This window comes from Pezoporus flaviventris, unplaced genomic scaffold, assembly GCF_033815535.1.
Source record: "Pezoporus flaviventris isolate CSIRO_AGI_PZ_B2104156 unplaced genomic scaffold, CSIRO_AGI_Pfla_v1 ptg000006l, whole genome shotgun sequence".
Taxonomy (NCBI): domain Eukaryota; kingdom Metazoa; phylum Chordata; class Aves; order Psittaciformes; family Psittacidae; genus Pezoporus; species Pezoporus flaviventris.
The window spans coordinates 11,632,623-11,652,480 of NW_026892554.1; the positions used below are offsets into that span (position 1 = coordinate 11,632,623).

The following is a 19,858-nucleotide window of genomic DNA, read 5'->3' on the forward strand; positions in this document are numbered from 1 at the left end:
TGGTGGGTTTTGTTTTTTTTTTTTTGAGTAGCGCTGATACATCTGCACTATTTACATTGAAATGAATAATTGGTTGGCAGAGCAGTGCAGGTGTCCTTAAGTTACAATAGTTATGATGTGGCTTTCCTCTGTTTGCTGGAAGGGAATTATCTGTGGTCCAGTAGTTCACTTCAGCAATAGTGTTAAAGTAGTAATGGAAGGGAAGAGATCATCAGACTGTAACAGTTCTCAAAAACATCAGAAGGATCTCTTACTGAGAGAATGTATAAACCCAAGATGAAATGTCCTTGTGATGCTTTGATAGAACAAAGGGATCTTTATTAATGATATTGCATCTTGCTCAATTGTACTGTTCATTCAGCAAATGTACAAAGAACCCTGGTAGGCTACCAGTGGGTGACTGTTGCCCAGAGTATTTTAGTCAATTCCCTACTGTCTCAGTTCACACTGATGTCTTTTCAGCAGTGTATTTGGTGCAAAGGATGGGAATTTTCTCTACATTTTGCCTCAGTACCTGTATATTTAAATATTCATATATGTGAGAGAGGGAGATGGGAAATATGAAAACAGCGCCTCTGGGCCTTCATTAAGGCCATTTTAAATGGACTTGGAAATGATCTGCTGTGTTCTTAGAGTAATAGAAAAATATTGCAGTCTTTTATTTAGATGGCCTTTTCTCTGTTTGCAGAAAATGTATATTACATATTTTCAGTCTTCAATTAATGCAAAAATATTCTCAGACATTTAATATGCTGCATAATACCAAACAATTGACTTGATTTGAAGTGTATCAAGTGTTGGCTGCAAAGACATACAAATGTTGCCCTGTAGCTGCCTCTCTTTTTTTTTTTTTTATATATATAATAATGTTTTGTTCATTTAGGAGAGAGTCGGTCTGCTTTGTCTCATACTTCCATAGCCTAGAACGAGACATCTTTATGAAATAACCTGTAATACAATATACGGGTACCCCAGAATGCCCTTTCTGTTTATAACATTATTCACATACACACAGGGCTTCTTAACAAGTAAACAGTAGTGCTTTACATGAAGGGATGCTTTGATGTAACACTCATCTGTGTGTTCTGTAAACAAAAAGCTTACTTGAAGTAGACTTTTGACTCCATCTCTGAAGCTGTCAGCTGCCACTGCTGTATAAAAGGCTTTTCTTTTGTTCTTTGTGAGCCAAGCCTGCTTTTTTGCCATGCCACTGTTCATCTCCTTAACACACAGCTTGCGTGGTCCCTGCATGATACAATAAAATACGATTAAGAAGGCTTTGTATTGTACATCACACAATGATTTTGAAGGAGTTACCTAGTCTGCTATGGGAGCAAATGAAGAGAGTCAGAAAAATACATTTCCAAAAAGGGTCCGCAGAGATTCAGCCCTTTGAAAAGAATTGTGCAGCTACCATAATTCACATTCTGTTCAAGAGGGCTGAGGCTGCTAATGCTACTTAAATATAGTGATTTTGACACAAAGAAGGACTACTATGGATTGTAACATCTTAGAAAAATATCTAAGGTACATTGAAGCATCCTGGTGTGAATAAGGTCCTTCCCTGACTGGACTATGTAAACAAGTCTCAGCAGATCTAAATATATATTGTTATTCTCCTTTCTGCTAATAGTAAGAGGAAAGGATTGTTGCCATACAATTAAACATGCAAGTGCCTTTGTCACCAGGTTCTTCCAGTGGTCATCTGATAATTTAATGAGACAAAAAAACAATGCCTTCAGCTCTGGGGCCTCCAGGGTAAGGATGTGGACCCGTTGGAGTGAGTCCAGAGAAGGGCTGTGAATATGATCAGGGGGCTGGAGCACCTCTCCTGTGAACACAGGCTGAGAGAGCTGGGGTTGTTCAGTCTGGAGAAGAAAAGGCTCCAGGGAGACTTATTGTGGCCTTTCAATACCTTAAGCATGGCTACAAGAAATCTGGAGAGGAACTTTTTACAAGGGCATGTAGGGATAGGGCAAGGGGCGATGGCTTTAAACTAAAAGAGGGAGATTTAGATTAGCTTATGAAGAAATCCTCTACTGTGAGGATAGTGAGATACTGGCACAGGGTGCCCAGAGAAGCTGTGGCTGCCCCATGCCTGGCAGTGTTCAAGGCCAGGTTGGATGTGGCTTGGAGCAACCTGGTCTAGAGGAAGGTGTCCCTGTCTGTGGCAGGGGGTTGGAACTGAAGGAGCTTTGAAGTCCCTTCCAACCCAAACCATTTTATGATCCTATACTTTCCAAACCCAATGCTGCAAATCAGTGACAAAGTTGAAAATAAAGAGTTTGGGTAACTGGACTCTTGCGCTATAATCCTTTAAGTTGTTTTTGTGTTTTGGGGTTTTCTGTTTTTTGTTTTATTTTTTTGATAGTTGTTTTTGTTGGCTTGGGTTTTTAAAGCCTTGCTGTGTCCATTTAAAAAACCCAAACCAATCTTTCCTTATAATGCTTTATTTTTTTTCAAACCGGTTTCAGTTCATCTACTGTGAACTCTGAAATACATCTCAATGAGGCATTTCCCAGCAGGCTCTGTATCAGCCAATAGCTTTCTTGTCAAGACTTATGACAAAATTAATTCTTGATGCAAATCTCTTTCCTGGTCCACGCTGCCACCCATCAGCACCAGTGAGAACATTGTGTGCTGAGTGAGAGTGGAGTGTGTAATGGAGATCTGCAGCACCCACTGGTGCTGGATTTTCAGTTTTATGAGTTGAGCTTACCGTGTACACTTCACAGCAGATGCACAGCCCATTGTTCTTTGTGAAAGTATGTGTGATGTCTAGCAGAGCAGGCCTGATCATAGGAGCTCCTGTTAGTGCTATGCACTGGGGTCTGTTAGGAGGAAAAAAGAGGTTGTATTTACTTGGGTGATGTACTCATTCAGAATAAGCCATTCTACTGTTCACTGGAAATCTTACCTGAAGTTTTTCACATGATCTTCCACCGTAGTTAATGCCAGAGCGCTGTCTAAGGCATTAACGTAGTAAAGAGCCTGTGTAGAAGAGCCCCAGTTTACATCTGCGTATAGTAAAGATAAAGAATACATATTAAACCATGGGCTTTTTCCCTGTACAAAGATCAGCAATCATGTTATGTGTGAGCCAAAGCAGGGTATGTTCTCTCATGCTTCATAGATACAGAACTATCATTTTGTGCTTCATAATAGAATAGGCTTTGCTCGTGTGATGCAAAAACAAATATGCAAATAAATAATTTCATGCTTTATGTAAAAATTGGAGGGAATGTTCTTCCTCTGTTTAGAAACTGTTTTCTTCTCTGTTCCATTAACTTTGCATCATTCTCCCATGTATAAAATCACGTATTTGCTGTGGGATTTCAGGAAGGTCAGAGTAGACCAGTAGGATGAACACTGCTAGGTCAAATTAGCTCTGTTCTATTAAGGTCTAAAATTGTTATTGAAAACCCATTTTGACATATACGTATTTTCTCATTATTGTGCAGTTGTTTGGTGGATGGAGACAGATAAGAAACAGCTTTCCATGTTTTGAGATCTATGTGAGTGCAGCTCAAGTCCCATTATGCTAAGATACAAAGCTAATACTTAGTGCAAGTGGAGGTTTGTGTATAGGTCATCTTATCTAAGTGCTGAGCAAAAGTCACAGTCTTAGCAGGAGATAGATAGCTTTCGTACAGTGTCTTTAGTGAATTTAACCAAGTTTTAAGCTGCTACTTTGCAGCAAGGACGCTGGTAATATAGTAGGAAAGGGTATATATCCTCAAATGCTTTTGACAACTGTCTTGTCACAGGTGCATTCTTATACAGCTGGTGATATTTACAGCAAGAGAACCATAGACCATCCCATTGGGTATGGGAGCACAGATAGTGCAGCAATATACACAGAAAAGAATAACACAAGCTCAGACCAGGTGTTGCTGTCCCAAGCTAGGTGCAATGAAAGCATATCTTTTGCTGAAAACTTGCCTCTTTTATTTGTATTATAATTTTTTCTACTGTAGAAGTAATTCAGATGGTTAGCACTGAAATCTGGACCTGGGTTAGTTTTGTCCTAGATACGAATAACCACTCTGTCTAATCTTGTACTAGTGTTGTATTGGCACACAGATTTCTGAGGACAGCTCCTGTGATCTGCTGAGTTACTAAGCAGTTTTTTCCTATAGTAAAGTGTGCCCATCGTTCTTGATTTACTGAGGAATCGTAAGGAGGTGCTGGAGGATGATCAGTTCAGCTTGCATTTTTGTTGTAGAATGGGCAGCAGGTTTACATTTTGAGTGAGGGCCCCAGATAAGTCAGCTAAGAACACAGCAAAATTCAGATGTATGGGTGGAAAAATATTACAAGTGATACTCAAGTAAGAGCCCAAATGTAGTGAAGACATGGTAGGAATAAACCTGTATGCTGCAATGTTTACACAACCCCCTGAACCATACTCAAAGTGTCTGTTAAACAGGCAAAATTAACCATACTATCATCTTAATCTGTATTATATACAGTGGGATATAATGGGATATAAAGTATTAGAGAAAAAGTAATGTCTTATTCTGTAAGCAGAATTAATTCCTGTAAAATTCAGTCTGGCTGTATAACACATACACAAAACAATAGTGATCTGTGCCCTTACCTGGTTTCTTATATGTTACATAAATATATAGAAAGAGCTCAATGGCATAAGTGATGAGAGCTGCCCACCAGTTGATGACAAACATGACACCACAGCACAACAGGGCTCCAAAGAGTGACACCCACATATTATAATATCTGAATGCAGGTCTCCAGCCTGTTTAAAGAGAATTGAGGAAATTGGAAGAGCATAAAATACATAGATCAAATGGTGATCCATTGATTCTTTTGCATATACAAACTCACATGCAATTTGTTTCTGGCTCTGTCAGAAGGGGTGGGAGTGATATGTACAAATTCTTGGGCACTGAATAAACAGATACTTTCAGGTGTTTGCTGATGTAGATTTCTATACATATGAAGTACTGGGTCTTACAAGCTTTTTACTACAGACCTTTTCCAACTGCATTGTCCAGCCTGGCTTTGAGTAGCCATTCTGGTTTTATGTATTTTTTTGCCAAATTAAAGCTCACTGGTTCAGAACTGAAAATAGATTTTCCTGTAACTCCAGGTAATTGGCTACTGTATGCATATACATAAAACTTCTTAATGGGAGTTAACGCTGAGAGGAGAGTTTTATCCCAATACTGTAAGTGCACCTGCCTTAAACTTGGAAATTGCCTGGCCTCACTGCAGAAAAATAAAATCATTTGCAGTTGACTTTAAAAAGACATTATTCCTGCTGCTCTTCAGCTGCAGTACTGAATCCATCCCCTGCTAGCAATTGAAATGGTGAGGCGAGCAGTGAGCCTCCATGGGTTGCGGGTCTCTGCCAGGTGTTCTGCAGAGCAGACTCTTTGGAGAAGGGAAAAAAACACAGGAGAGGCAAGAAGAGGCTAAGCAACCTTATCTTGGATCATCTTTATAATGAGGGAATGGGAGGGTCCTGCTGTGAAGAAATTTGCTGTCCTGCAGCCTTGCAATTATGATAATCTATCACTGTGAATTGGCAGAAAATAACTGGGGGAAATGAGAAAAGAAAAATGGCTGTGGTTTTGTCTGAAATGTTAAGTAGTGGCAGAGTAGGGTCGGATGGTATGATACAGGGGTATGATATAATAGGCATCACAGAAACACGGTGGGATGGCTCCTGTGACTGGAGTGTTGGAATGGAAGGTTACAGGCTCTTTAGAAAAGACAGGCCTGGCAGGTGGGGAGGGGAGTTGCCCTTTGTGTTAGGGATAGGCTGGAGAGTATGGAAATCTGTCTGGGGACAGGTGAGAGGTCCGCGGAGAGTTTGTGGGTCAGGGTTAAAGGAACTATAGCTATGGGAGACATTACTGTGGGCATCTATTACAGACCGCCTGATCAAGGAGAACCTGCGGATGAAGCACTCCATAGACAGATAGGAAAAGCCTCACGCTTGCAGGCTCTTGTTCTTATGGGGGACTTCAACCACCCTGACATCTGTTGGAAGGATGGTACGGCCTGGCACAAGCAATCCAGGAGGTTCCTCGAATGTGTAGAAGACAACTTCCTTCTGCAAGTAATAGAGGAGCTGACAAGGAGAGGTGCCATGCTTGACCTCGTGCTCACCAACAGGGAAGGGCTCGTTGGAAATGTGACGCTCCAGGGCAGCCTTGGATGCAGCAATCACAAGATGGTCAAATTTGAGATCCTCAGGACAGTGAGAAGAGTGTGCAGCAAGCTCACTGCCCTGGACTTCAAAAGAGCAGACTTTGGCCTCTTCAAGAACCTGCTTAGGAAGGTTCCATGGGATACAGCCCTAGAGGGCAGGGGGGCCCAAGACTCTTGGTTGATACTCAAGGATCACCTGCTACAAGCTCAGGAGTGTTGCATCCCAACCAGAAGGAAGTGCAGCAGGAGGGCCAGGAGACCTGCTTGGATGGATAAGGAGCTCCTGAGGAAAATTCAAATGAAAAAAGAGGCTTATAATAAGTGGAAGCAAGGACAGGTGGCCTGGGAAGAGTACAGGGGTGTTGTCCGGGAAGCCAGGGACCAGGTTAGGAAAGCAAAGGCCCAGTTAGAATTAAACTTAGCTAGAGGTATTAAAGATAACAGGAAGGGATTCTACAGGTATGTAGCAAATAAAAAACAGACTAGGGAGAATGTAGGCCCCCTCAAGAAGCTCTCGGGAGAGCTGGCTGCACAGGATTTGGAGAAGGCTGAGGTTCTGAATGGCTTCTTTGCCTCGGTCTTCACTGGCAAAGGCTCTGACCACACCACCCAAGTCTTGGAAGGCAGATGCAGGGACTGTGAGAATGGAGGAGCTGGCAAATGAAGTTGGGAAGCCGCTGGCCATCATATTTGAGAAATCATGGCAGTCAGGTGAAGTTCCTGATGACTGGAAAAAGAGACATGTAACCCCCATTTTCAAGAAGGGAAAATGGATGACCGGGGGAATTACAGAGCAGTCAGTCTCACCTCTGTGCCTGGCAAAATCTTGGAGCAGATTCTCCTGGAAGGCATGCTAAGGCACATGAAAATCAACAAGGTGCTTGGTGACAGCCAGCATGGCTTCACTAAGGGGAAATCCTGCCTGACCAATTTGGTGGCCTTCTATGATGGGGCTACAGAACTGATGGACAGGGGTAGAGCAGTTGATGTCATCTACCTGGACTTGTGTAAAGCATTTGACACTGTCCCACATGACATCCTTGTCTCTAAATTGGAGAGACATCAATTTGATGGATGGACCACTCAGTGGATAAAGAACTGGCTGGATGGCCGCACACAAAGAGTTGTGGTCAATGGCTCAATGTCCGGCTGGAGACCAGTAACGAGTGGTGTCCCTCAGGGATCGGTGTTGGGACCAGTCTTGTTCAACATCTTCGTCGCTGACATGGACAGTGGGATTGAGTGCGCCCTCAGCAAGTTTGCCGATGACACTAAGCTGTGTGGTTCGGTTGATACCGTGGAGGGAAGGAATGCCATCCAGAGGGACCTCGACACGCTTGTGAGGTGGGCTGATGCCAACCTCATGAAGTTTAACCATGACAAGTGCAAGGTCCTACACCTGGGTCAGAGCAATCCCAGGCACAGCCGGGCAGAGAAGAGATTCAGAGCAGCCCTGTGGAGGAGTTGGGGATGTTGGTTGATGAGAAAATGAACATGAGCCAGCAGTGTGCGCTTGCAGCCCAGAAAGCCAACTGTATCCTGGGCTGCATCAAAAGAAGCATGACCAGCAGGTCGAAGGAGGTGATCCTGCCCCTCTACTCTGCTCTTGTGAGACCTCACTTGGAGCACTGTGTGCAGTTCTGGTGTCCTCAACATAAAAAGGGCATGGAACGGTTGGAACAAGCCCAGAGGAGGGCCACGAGGATGATCAGGGGACTGGAGCGCCTCCTGTATGAAGACAGGCTGAGGAAGCTGGGGCTGTTCAGCCTGGAGAAGAGAAGGCTGCATGGAGACCTCATAGCAGCCTTCCAGTATCTGAAGGGGGCCTATAGGGATGCTGGGGAGGGACTCTTCATTGGAGACTGTAGTGATAGGACAAGGGGTAATGGGTTAAAACTTAAACAGGGGAAGTTTAGGTTGGATATAAGGAGGAAATTCTTTCCTGTTAGGGTGGTGAGGCACTGGAATGGGTTGTCCAGGGAGGTTGTGAATGCTCCATCCCTGGCAGTGTTCAAGACCAGGTTGGACAAGGCCTTGGGTGATATGATTTAGCGTAAGGTGTCCCTGCCCATGTCAGGGGGGTTGAAACTACATGATCTTAAGGTCCTTTCCAACCCTAATTATTCTATGATTCTATGAAGTCTATGGAGGTAATTTTTACTCGGCTCCAAGGCTGTCTGGAGCAGATCTGCATTTGTTCAGCTGTGCAGGTAATTAGCAGAAGTGCTCAGCTTTTCTGCCCTGTGAACAAATGGCACCGTGCAGATCTATAGGAAGGAAGCTGATGGAGGTGTTAATGTCACTGCTGCAGTTTCTTCACACTGGAAATCAAAAATGTATTCCTCGCTCCTTGAATTGAATAATTGATTCACAATGGCAGGAAATTGTCTTCCCTGTGTGCTAAAACCAGTGTTGCTCAGATGATTGACTTTAGTCCTTAAGGTGTCACCCCTTCATGAAGATAGAATCATACATAATGAGAATTATTCTGCTGTGGTGATGCACAAGCCTGAAAGCCAGTATGTTTTCCTTTGCTGCACAAATGTGCTAACCTTGAACAGGACCTTATTGCACCTCACCTTACAATTCTGCTACTAGCAACTGTGGAGCTCTGCTGATGCTTTTTGGTGGACCTGGTCTTGTTCTACATGTTCCTTTTCAGACAGTCTCCCTTCTAATGCAGTTACTGTTCTTATGAAAGGCATAACAGGTCCCCACTATACCTTGCTTGCTTTATGTGGCTAGAGTTGGCATAGGTTTTTATCCACCCACGTTGTGTGATAGTAAGGAGGTAAAAACACCCTGAGGAGGAACTTTGCTGCTGCAGTGGGATCCACCAAAGTCTTTTTCATCCTGTACAACTGTAAGGAATGTAAGGACTAGAGCTATTATTTTTATCTTTTGAACATAAATAAAATCTCATCGTATTCCGTGAGAGCAGTAAAACCTCAGATCACATAGCTTTGGTATTTTACAGGGACTGCAGCTTTCTCTGACATACAGTCAAAGCCTTGCAGAGATCAGGCTGTGAAGCCAACATCTAAATCACTGGTGAATGCAGACTCACTCACCTGGAGATTTTGCGTATGAGGCGTGAAAGCAGGAGAAATTAATCAAAGCATATGAAGCCAGGAAGAAATTGGAGATGATGGGAGCAATGGTATTCAGTTCAGCTGCAAGACAGACAGACACAAGTCAGACATAGGCACTGGTTCCCTAGACTGGATAGTTTTTTCCTGATGATGTATTAAATCTGTCAGATTTTTGGGAACTGTCAGAATCTGTCTTCCAGAAATAGCTTGGGTATTTTCCTGTGGTACTAATTTAAGGCCACCTTGATATATTTTCATTCATATTGAGTAGTGTCTGCTGATGCTAATAATATGATGTACTATGCAAAGTTGTACCTGATACTCTGGTTCTACAGACTGGCTCTTAACGGTGTAGAGTTGGTGTAAATTTCAGAATTAATTCATTTTTAATTGAGAGGACAGCTGCATTTTACAAAAGACACAGAACTAAAACTTACTGTTTTGCCTTTTAAATGGGAATCTGAATTTTCTATACTAAACTTCCCATTTGCTTAGTGTCACACCGTTTGCGTTTCAAATCTTGGAAAAACTAATCTTAAAAATCCCCTAAATATGATAGCAGGGATTTTCTACCACCACTGCTGGCAAACTGGGATTTGCTTTGGGGCTGACTGTGTGAAAGGCTTGGCAGAGTAGGCTTCCTAATTAGCTCAGAATTACCGTAGAGCTTTGTGCAGTACAGACTGAAAAACTATTTTCAAAGTTGGTGACTTTGCCTTATGTGGTACAGTCCTAAGCACTGCCCTCTTCCAGCGAGTGAACAGGAATTGCACCTATTCCGCGCCTTTGAAAATGAGGCTGTGGTGGCATTACTAGAGATGTTACTAGAGTCCCTGCTGTTTTGGGTTTTTTTTGTCCTATTTAAGAATAATGGAATTGCTACCAAGGCTCTGAGTGCACTTGGGCTTATGTCAGAGCTTACCTGACTGGAAATTTTTCCAACCATAGCTAATAATTGCTTTAAATTATCAGTTCATACCATTTCGGAACATGAGATCATAGTGGTTGCGTAACAATATACAGACCAATCAAAATGAATGCCATAGCGATCACGAAAGTGAGAACATATCCTCTGATGGGCTCATTGTTTTTTCCATATCCTTTGGCAAAGAAGTGGAGCCCTGTGTAGACGTTGTCCTTGCAAAGAGCCTGGTAGACAAACCAGAACTTAATTCTGTTAGGCAGTGCTTTCTTGCATCAGAAGTTGTTTGCTGTCAGTGAGTGACAGTTTGCTAAGCTTTTGCTAAACAAAAATTAAGACTATCTTAGTGCTTCAAGTACATCTAATGCTATGGCATGTAAACATTCAAATAGGGTGATATCCTGCTATATTATTATATAGTGGGAAAACAGTATCACAGCCATTCCATATTTATTCAGTGCTTTAAAGAAAAGATTAACTGAATAGCTAAATAGAATCTAAATTGGGGGAAACTGAAGCACAAATCAGTGGTTTGGTGTAAGTTGTCCATGTTATCTTTCTGTCCCATGCCCTCTGTTCCCATCCTGTCCACACTGCTGCTTCCCACACAGCTTCTGGACAGCCTGTTTGAGCATATCTGCCAGCACCTGAATTTTATGGGCCTGAGGGCTCCTGCATATTGCTGGCACTCCTGTGCTTACAGGATGGTTTTCTGTAAGAAGATAGAAGTGGTCCTGAAAGTATCCTTGAAACTATCTATAACAAGCACACATATATCCTGTAGCAAAGCTGAGCTCTGACCAAAGGAACATCACCACCCTATGAGGGTGATAAAACTTGCCTATTTCTGTAGAAGAACATTCTACATACTGTTTTCCCTGCCTTTTCCTCCCAAGTCTGCAAGTGTTGTTTAAACATATATCACATTTGGCACATAGACTTCAACTAAATTGTATGTATTTGAAGTAAAACAGAGTAAAATTAAATGGATAATTTAATTTTACCTGGAAAACTTTGGGTGCACTGACAAGAGATGCTAGAGCTGATGAGAGAGTAGCAGAAAAGATGCCAGCTGTGATAAGAGGACCAAAACCAGACACCATGCTCATCACCTTTAAGCAAAAAAAAGAGAGGAAGATAATAGTCAGGCTTGCATTTGGATACACCTTTTGATCACAGACCCATTTAAGTACTCAGTTTCTACATGTCTCTGCTTTTCACAGTTCTAAATTCAATACGCTACAAATCAGCTGTGAAGTAGGGAAATACTATTATTCCTGTTTTAGTAAAAAGGAATGGAGGCATAGCCAAATTTTTGTACAAGTGTACAGCTGTCTGCTGGGGCAGATGAGTACTCTCTGAGATTTTCTCACCTCCTTTACTAACTGATTGCTGTAAATAACAGCCTCTACTTGATGGGTAAACAGTCAGCTTGTAGCAAGAAGTGTAAATGGAAATGGCAGGAAATAGCACCAAAGTATAAAAATGTGGTTGGAGGTCCTTGCTTTGGTTTGGTGTTTTTTTTTTTCTGGATTATTTAATATGGCTAAAAAAGAGAAAGTGCCTGAATGTATTGGCTTAGCAGTAGCGCTGGGTACAGTGATGAGGCTTTTCTCAGGCCTCCCAGAGGGGCTGCACTGGCCTCTGCAACTACTGAATCAAAAGAGTTGTTGAGAAACACCAGACAAGAAAACTAAAAGATGAAGTGGACAGCTGTGATTGCCAGATGCTTTTTGGTGCATAGGAAGTACTCCAGGAAAGAAACCAGTTAATCCTGCAGATCTGTCAGATGAAGAAATACTTGTTTTCTGGCTTTAGCCTGGCAAAGATAAATGCACAAAGTTAAACTGTTTGGCCGTAGGGAGGTCACCTATTTTAAGGATCACTGCGGGCCTAGGCAGCTGAACTGAGGTGGGAGTGGGCACGACAAATGATAAAGAGAGGAAGAAAAAGCAGTGTATGACAGGGGCAGCATATCGCTTTTAAGGTGGTTACCCAGCCCTGTCATTTAGCAGAGCCAGCTGGGAAAAAAGCAAGTGGCTTTAAACACTGCAAATGACTACTTGAAAAGCAAGTGCAGGTGGGTGGTGAGCTCCGCTTGCAGGCCCTGAAGCACAGGGGCTGAACAGACATCTGGGGTTGTCAGGCTGCAGAAGAACTGCTTTACTTTGATGCTTTGCCTAAGCTTTATTTTGAAGAATAAAAATGGCAGGTAGTCTCTCTCTGGCCTAGGAGAAAGACCCCTTTACTTCTCACTTGATTTTTCACTCAACTATTTTTGGATACTTTTTTTTTTTTTTGAAGAAGTCAGAACTCTGTTTTTTGTGCTGTGGCACAAACCTTTAACAGTGACCGCAGCACCCCTGAGGTAAATCACATCCATGTGTAAAGAGCAGTGAGATGAGTTGCTCATCTAACAGGAGCTCTGAGGTCTCTGTTAAGTCTAGATTTTGAGTTTGAAGATGTTACAATATACACTGCAGGGTGGTACTTGTTGAAAGAGAAGGTAAAGATCTTACCACAGTGCTGGTAAGGCTAGTGATGGGCAGTATGAAGGTAATGTGGAGTGCAGGGGACTTTCCCCTTTGATTATTCCTATAGATTTTTACTTGTTTTAGACAGAAGTGGATGTGCTGTTGCACTTAGTTGTCAGAAAACAATGGTTTTGCATGTTTGTATTTATAATCATAAGCAAACATGAATATATATGTATTATCTCCTTAAAACCTGAAAATTATTCATCAGCCCATAATCACATGGCTGACTTGCACATCTGGAAAAATCATAGCCTAGGCCACAGGCAGATGATCCATTGCAGCTCATTCCAAGTACAACTGTATCATTGATGTTCCCAGTTGCATCTCGTACAACGCAGGAGGCTGTGGAAACAATGATATATTATTATTTTCCTTCCTTGTGACATCAGGTGAATGTTCTTGACACATTTTGACTTTTAGTCTGCACACATTTGGTACAACTGCTGCCATAGTCTCATCCCAAAGACCAACATTTTGTGTTGGGTAGAGATTACTTCCTCTAGTGTGGCTTAATTTCTCAAGTTATCTGTAAGCAAATATTTACATTCTGTTACTTTCAAAAAAACCAGCCAGTTGACTAATGAGAACTAGCAGATATCTGAGACTAGAGAACCAGACAGAGATCAATAATAAATTAACTGACTCAGAAGTATACTGTCTGTGACCACTTTTACAAGTGCCAGTATTCAGAGGAAACAGGTCAGTGATGGCCTTAGGTATAGACATACACTTCTTTGTTTAACAAGGACACACAGTTGCTTTAGAGACCCAGATCCTCAGCTGTTCAAGTTGTCGTAGCCCTACTGATATCAGAATGGTTAAAAAAACTTTAAACAGGAGGAATTACCTATATTCTTTTGGGTTTTATTAATGTTTGTCTTTTTCCCCAAAAGAATCATACGGAGTTAACTTAGAGCATTAATCTTAACATCTTTAGTGGCCAAAACATAAATTTATGTGGTATCTTCAAGTGTGACAAAAATGTTGCTATTGAGTCCCAAAGTAATCATTACCTGTTCAGCAAACCAATATGCAAACAGAAACAAAAAACATCAAACTATTGCACTGAAAAAATGGACAGTTCTGAAGCTGAAATACAGCTATTGCCTGTGAGAACAGGACAATGCATTAACACACATTTGTAACAGAAAATGAAGAATGAGTACTTTAACTTTAATTGTAGGCAAAATTTAGATCCAAATAATGCAATAACCTGAGCTGCAGCTTGACTCAAGTACAAGAACCACAAAAGTCAGGAAGACTTGAGATTCATCTCCCAGAAAAGGGAGGCCTCACAGGCCTTTCATGCAGCATTGAGGTATTTGCTCATAAGGAAGAGTGTCATTTACAACACTGTTTCTTACTGAACTACTAAAATAGGAAAAAAAACTTTTTCTTGAACAGAGATTTATTGTACCCCTGTAATGAGAATTTAATTGCATGTTCCTCCAACACAGTTCATGGCTTCAGTACAGGTCTCCATTTTACTTTTGTATCCGTTCTGTTACATCACATTCTAACATTGTAAAGTACTTAATAATATAGTGCCTCTTCTTTAAGACAGGCAGTTGATTTCTGTCTGACATATAACGTACAAACTATGTGTTGCCCTGTTACTCCTGAGTGCTCATTCAGACAAGTGAGAGCAAAGTAGAAGCCATGTGAATTTTCAGTGTGAATGCGAAGCAAAAGATCAGCAGATTGATCAGAGGTTCCTTTAATCTTTACTATGTTCATGGATACTATATATTAGTGGCCTTTGTCACTGAATCTTTTGCACTGAATGCAAAAGTAACAGTACAAGTTATACGAAAGTCCAGCTGCCAAACAGGAACTTCTGTTTCTGCTGCTTGCCCCCTAGTGTTTTTACATACAGTAAAATCAAAACTACTATCACTCTAAATAATAAATCCACAAGATGAAAAAGCAGAGAGGTTATTCATTAATTTGCTTACCAGGCTTTCAAACTTTAAGTGTATAAATTAAGACATGAAGCAGAGATTCTGTACTTACCCACACATATTGCAACGCCAATGTAAGCAACTGTTGTAATAACAATGGCCAGCATTGTTCCTTTGGGTATCGCAATTTGAGGATCCTGAAAACAAAGTAGTGATCCAGAAAACATTGTGAGTCTGTATGCTGCAGTCTGATTGCATTTGCATGCGAGGGAGTCCTGCTGCGCTATGAGTTGAAGATACCTTTATATGATTTTTAAATTAATAGGGATTTATTGAGCTGAAAAATAGTTGCAAAGTCACTTACTTCAGCTGCATGAGACCTTTTACTCTCAGATCATGGTAACATTAATTTACACAGTTCTGATGTGCATGTGGAGTCTAATGTGGAGTCTCATGCTGCAGTCTTAAACACTGCAACATTAAATCTTAACTTCTTGCAGCTTAACAACTTTTAAATTTTATCAATAATTAAACACTAATTTAATATGCTGTTAGCACTTTAGGGCCTGCTCCAAAACCCGCTGAAGTCACTAGGAAGACTAGCTGTGTCTGTAAGCAGGCTTTGGACCAGGCCACTGCCTGAATGTGTAGTGGCTACAGAAGCATGTACATAGCTGTTCACAACGAATTCTAGAGAAAGTTTGATTGGTAAATGTTACACTTTCTAAATACTTCTTAGCTTGTCTTTTAGATTTCTGGAGAGGCTGGTTAATTTAATTAGATCTGTCTCCTGCATCTAAACATGCTCAGTGGGGAATCTGCAGCCTGGAGGACTTGGTAATAGAAATCCACTTACTGCCAGGCTGAAACAAATGCAGACAGCCAACAGGAGAACTGCTTCCCTTGGTCTGCTCAGCCTCTTTCAAATAGCTTATGAAGGAAGTGCTGCTGGTTTGGGAGCTTGCTATGTGTAGAGAGCACTGTATATAGCAAAAGAATTATTTTTGTTTGATAAAAGGGTGGCAATTGTGTGAGGCTGATTCAGTCTCACTGGGCAGAAGTACAATGTTTTGGGGTTTTTTAATAAAAAATTGAATCTCATAGCTGCTCTCTCTGCTCTGTTTCAAAAGCAGTCCTCTGAAAACAAAGGAGATAAGACATGCAACTCAGTGTGAGGAAGAGAAACGGAACTGGCTGTCAGGGTTGGTAGGATCTAGTGAACTTGATTACTGTGCCACTACGGAAATAACAGACCTTTGGTTGAATCCCCAAGTTCTACAAGACAATGCGTCTGTATGATAAAACCAGATAACTTCATTTGACATGCTGGGATTATCTAGGTGTAAGCTACAACTTTTTGGTGACTTTATTTTAGTTTGTGTGTGTTTTTGCATGTTTGGCTTTTGTTGTTGTTTTTTTTTAGTATTAGATTGCAAGACTTGAGTTATGGATACCCTGGTGCCTTTCTGAATTTCTTGTAATAGTACGAAGTATTGCCTCACATTTATTGGAGATATTTTACCCAATGTCTTACTGAACTTTGACTTACTTCAGCTTTGCGTTTAGCTTTAAACACTCTTTGCATTAAATACACTGTGGAAAGTCATGAAAACTAGAGGGCACTCAAAGGTAAAACTAAATTGCTGTCTCTAATTTAGCAGTATGTTTAGATATTGGGAATATCATCTTACCACTGCTTTAAAGCAAGAGGAGAGTGGGCACCTGGCAGAATGGCCACAGCAAGAGAACTGGGCACCTTTGGACCTCTTTTCCCTTCCTCTTTGACTCCTTTCTTTTGTCACATCTGCAAACCAGCAGCGTTTCCTTTGAGCAGCAGTAGTGACATGGGATTGGGACATACTTGCTTTCATTACATGCTCTGTTTGTTCTGCCCTTGCTATGACCCTGAATAGAAAAAGCCAGTCTCTGCTGATTCTTGTGAGTACAAATGTGGGCTTTACAGGTATGCTTTTTTGGATGATGCTATAGGATATTTTGCAAGAGTGCCAAGAGATACACATGTAATTTCTCTTATTTAGTGTGCTGCTAATGGACCATTAATAATATATTATTACAGGTTATTGAAACATGTTTTTAAATGATACAGAAACCCAAATCTAAATGCAGTAATTTCTGTAAATAGCCATAAGGCATTAGGAGAGAAAATGTGAACTGATTTTTTTAAATAATAAACCAGGCACATTTAAAGGGAGAGTTTTGCTTCCCAGAATAAGACATGATTTAAAACTGAATACAGTGTTGATTCATAATTTGTTTTCTTGTTCTTTATTCAGCCTACAGCTAGTATTATGAAGATAATGAAATACATACTTTCAGATCTCCTGAGATATTTGCTCCTGCAAGAATGCCAGTGGCAGCTGGGAAAAAGATGGCAAACACCGAGAAAAACCCTTCTCCGCTTCTGAAACCTGGTCCAAAGTTTTCTGCAAATATCGATGCTGCAAATATAGGTGAAAATGAAACATATCACCATGATTTGGTTTTAAAGCTCCTCAACTTTAGGTGAATAAGCTAGTCTTTCATGTCTGGACGACTGGGTTTGAAACTGTCTCTTATAATAAGCCAAGTGAATTTGATTTCCTTAGTCTGGTCCCCAGTAGGATGTGCTTGTCTGCATCTCAGAGCTACGGATCTGTACTAAAGTGACAGGAGTGTCACTGCATCACTTGCACTTAGCTCTGTGGAAAGGTTTGTCTGTGCTCTGCTGATATATAAATGACTCAAGCTGCAGGTAACTGTGCTGTCAGCTTCAGCAGCAGAGAGACAGACTCAAAATAAAAGATGAAATAAAGTCCCTTGGTTTGCAAGCTTACTTAAACTCGGGTAGAAGGTGCTGATCTTGTGACCTTTTTCAATGGAATCCTTAACTTGGTATGAAGCCAAAAGGAATGCAGACTTACTATTTTATGATAGGCAGTGAGGTTACTTGCCTTGGTAATTGAAAAAGCCTCTTGCCTTCTTTTCATTGTTGGTAGGAATGATTGTGCCAATAAAGAAGTTTGCAATGGCAATAAGGAGAACAATTAGAAGAATAACTTGAGCCTATTAATAGAAACAAAAACATGTCCCTTATTATTTTAATTTGCATTGACTATGGAGATGGCTTTATAGAAAGTTATCCGCATGTGTTCCCCATGACAGATTGCTAATTTCTGTAGTTTTTTTAAACACCAGGCATCAAGATAGCTGAATCAGCTAATGAAAACAGCAGATTTTACTAGGGGGCTATATAACTATATGAAATAAATAGTTATAATTTAATTTTATGTTAGTTTCCTTAGAAGAAAAGGCAAAATAAAATAGCTAATGCATTGCTATCAAGTGTAAGACATTTTTATATTGTTATAAAATTTGTTTGGTTGCAGTGGGTTGTCACTTCAAGGATTATAATATCTAATTATTTTTCTGATCTCTTTTACAAGTAGTTCTAGTCTTCATCACATCAGAATGTAAAAATAAGGGTGCTCTTCTGCACCTGATTTCGATAGCTGTTATTTCACCCTCTAAAGTATTTTCATTTTGAACTTTTCTTTTTACAGGTGAAGAAATAACATAAATCATTAGTGGTTAAGGAATGAATACCAAATAGTGCTCTTCTGCTGAGTAGAGTGAGTACAATTGAGTGAGTACAGTGATAAAACTATATATTGTTTTTACTACTGTTTATTCTGTCGCTCTGCATCAAAAATACGGGCAAAAGGGGCACTTACTCAAGACACTAAATGATGTCATGAATTATAAAAATCAATATAATCAAGCTGTCAGCAGAGCACAGACTTTCTCTTCCCTTCTGAATGTATGTACAGGGAAGAGCATGGAGTAACTGTGCTTTCACTGAAAGCAATAATTAAACTCCTATTGCTTCTAGAAAGATTAAGCATAAACTGAAACAGTGCTTTTGAAAATTCCACCTGTTGTCTACCATTCCTCACATACAAATTCTTTACAGTAGTCTAATATACTGCTTGCTTTTATGTACTTTTAAAGGTTTACCTTTGCTTCCCATTCCATGCCAGCAACAGAGATGCCGAGAAGACAGACAACAGTTATGGTACCTATAATTCGGATGTCATTGGACTCATCTACCATCAGTGTATCACTCTCCTGAAAGCAGTAATAAATGTTATTAGAACCAGTCTTTCTCTGCCCTACTGGTGGGATCAGGTAATAAGGTGAAATAGAAAGCAGTGAGCTGGCAAAGTTTCTGAGATCTGTGAAACCAAATGTTTGGATTTTGTGTTCTGGCTGGCTCTTTGCAGCTGAGGTTATTTGGCTGCCTAATTAGGTGTTTGTTCCTTTTCTGATTTTGAGGTTCTTGTTGAGAAATGTGTGAAATATATTCGTAAGGTGGAAATAATGGAGAAGCACCCTATAGCATGTTTAGACAGACTAGCTGCTTCTTTGCTAAAGATGTTCCTCAAGTCTCAGCAAAAAAGTACCACTTAAATCTATTATATAAACCAAACAAACAAGCAAAACCCAAACAAAAACCTAGAAATAAAGGCCCCCTCAAAAAAAACCAACCCCAACCCCTCCAAAACCCCCAAAATCTCAAGCAATAAAAAAACCCTCCACAAAACAACCCTGCCAATTTAGTCATATGCATGAAAGATTTACACTTACCTTAAGAAGTTCTACAACTGTTTCAGCAAATCCAACTACATACATAGCAACTGCCACTGCATTCGCAAATGCAAAGATAAGTCCTATAGATCCACCAAACTCTGGGCCTAGACTTCTGGAGATCAAATAGTATGCTCCACCTGCAGACAGAAATGATTGTTATTTCAGCACATCTGAATGTTCAGGTTCTACTCATTTTTCACACATGAATAATACCTCTGGAATCTCTGCTTTTAGCCTAACAAACATAACCATTATTTGCCCTATAGTAATAGAGAACACTGATTAAAAAAAGGAATTTGCTTTGTACTGGGTCTGCCTCCAGACCTTTCTGTATGCCTTTCTATTGCAAAAATCTTTTATTAGCATGCAAAACCAGACCTTCAAATAATTTTTCATGATACATAATATAGTAACACAGCAGAAAGAACCTTACTTTCAGACGGATTCTAACTTACCTGGATCTATGCCAATGTTAGCATGAAAGATCATATTCTGTGGCACATTGTTAAAGCTCCTGCATAGTGATACAGTGAATCTTTTTTGCATAACACCATAAATGGTGCATATTACTTTGTCATTTAA

The 19,858-nt window shown here is 40.6% G+C and overlaps 1 protein-coding gene and 1 long non-coding RNA gene across 3 annotated transcripts in view; one reads left to right on the forward strand and one right to left on the reverse strand.

Annotated features, from left to right (window-relative positions):
• LOC133265962 (uncharacterized) overlaps positions 1-17,240 on the forward strand; it is a 28,540-nt gene extending 11,300 nt beyond the window's left edge. The window contains exon 3 of the long non-coding RNA XR_009742202.1: positions 16,924-17,240. This is a non-coding gene — a long non-coding RNA (uncharacterized LOC133265962). The remainder of the gene's footprint in view (positions 1-16,923) is intronic.
• Positions 1-19,858, reverse strand: part of SLC12A1 (solute carrier family 12 member 1) — a 46,994-nt gene that overhangs the window by 16,013 nt on the left and 11,123 nt on the right. For both annotated transcript variants that reach the window (XM_061446925.1, XM_061446926.1), the window contains exons 5-17: positions 19,274-19,413; positions 18,644-18,754; positions 17,581-17,692; positions 16,961-17,088; positions 14,742-14,826; positions 12,919-13,070; positions 11,196-11,303; positions 10,295-10,418; positions 9,249-9,350; positions 4,601-4,756; positions 2,918-3,017; positions 2,720-2,831; positions 1,105-1,245 (exon numbers count right to left, since the gene is read on the reverse strand). In XM_061446925.1, the coding sequence (XP_061302909.1) occupies positions 1,105-1,245; positions 2,720-2,831; positions 2,918-3,017; positions 4,601-4,756; positions 9,249-9,350; positions 10,295-10,418; positions 11,196-11,303; positions 12,919-13,070; positions 14,742-14,826; positions 16,961-17,088; positions 17,581-17,692; positions 18,644-18,754; positions 19,274-19,413 (1,571 nt within the window). The remainder of the gene's footprint in view (positions 1-1,104; positions 1,246-2,719; positions 2,832-2,917; positions 3,018-4,600; positions 4,757-9,248; positions 9,351-10,294; positions 10,419-11,195; positions 11,304-12,918; positions 13,071-14,741; positions 14,827-16,960; positions 17,089-17,580; positions 17,693-18,643; positions 18,755-19,273; positions 19,414-19,858) is intronic.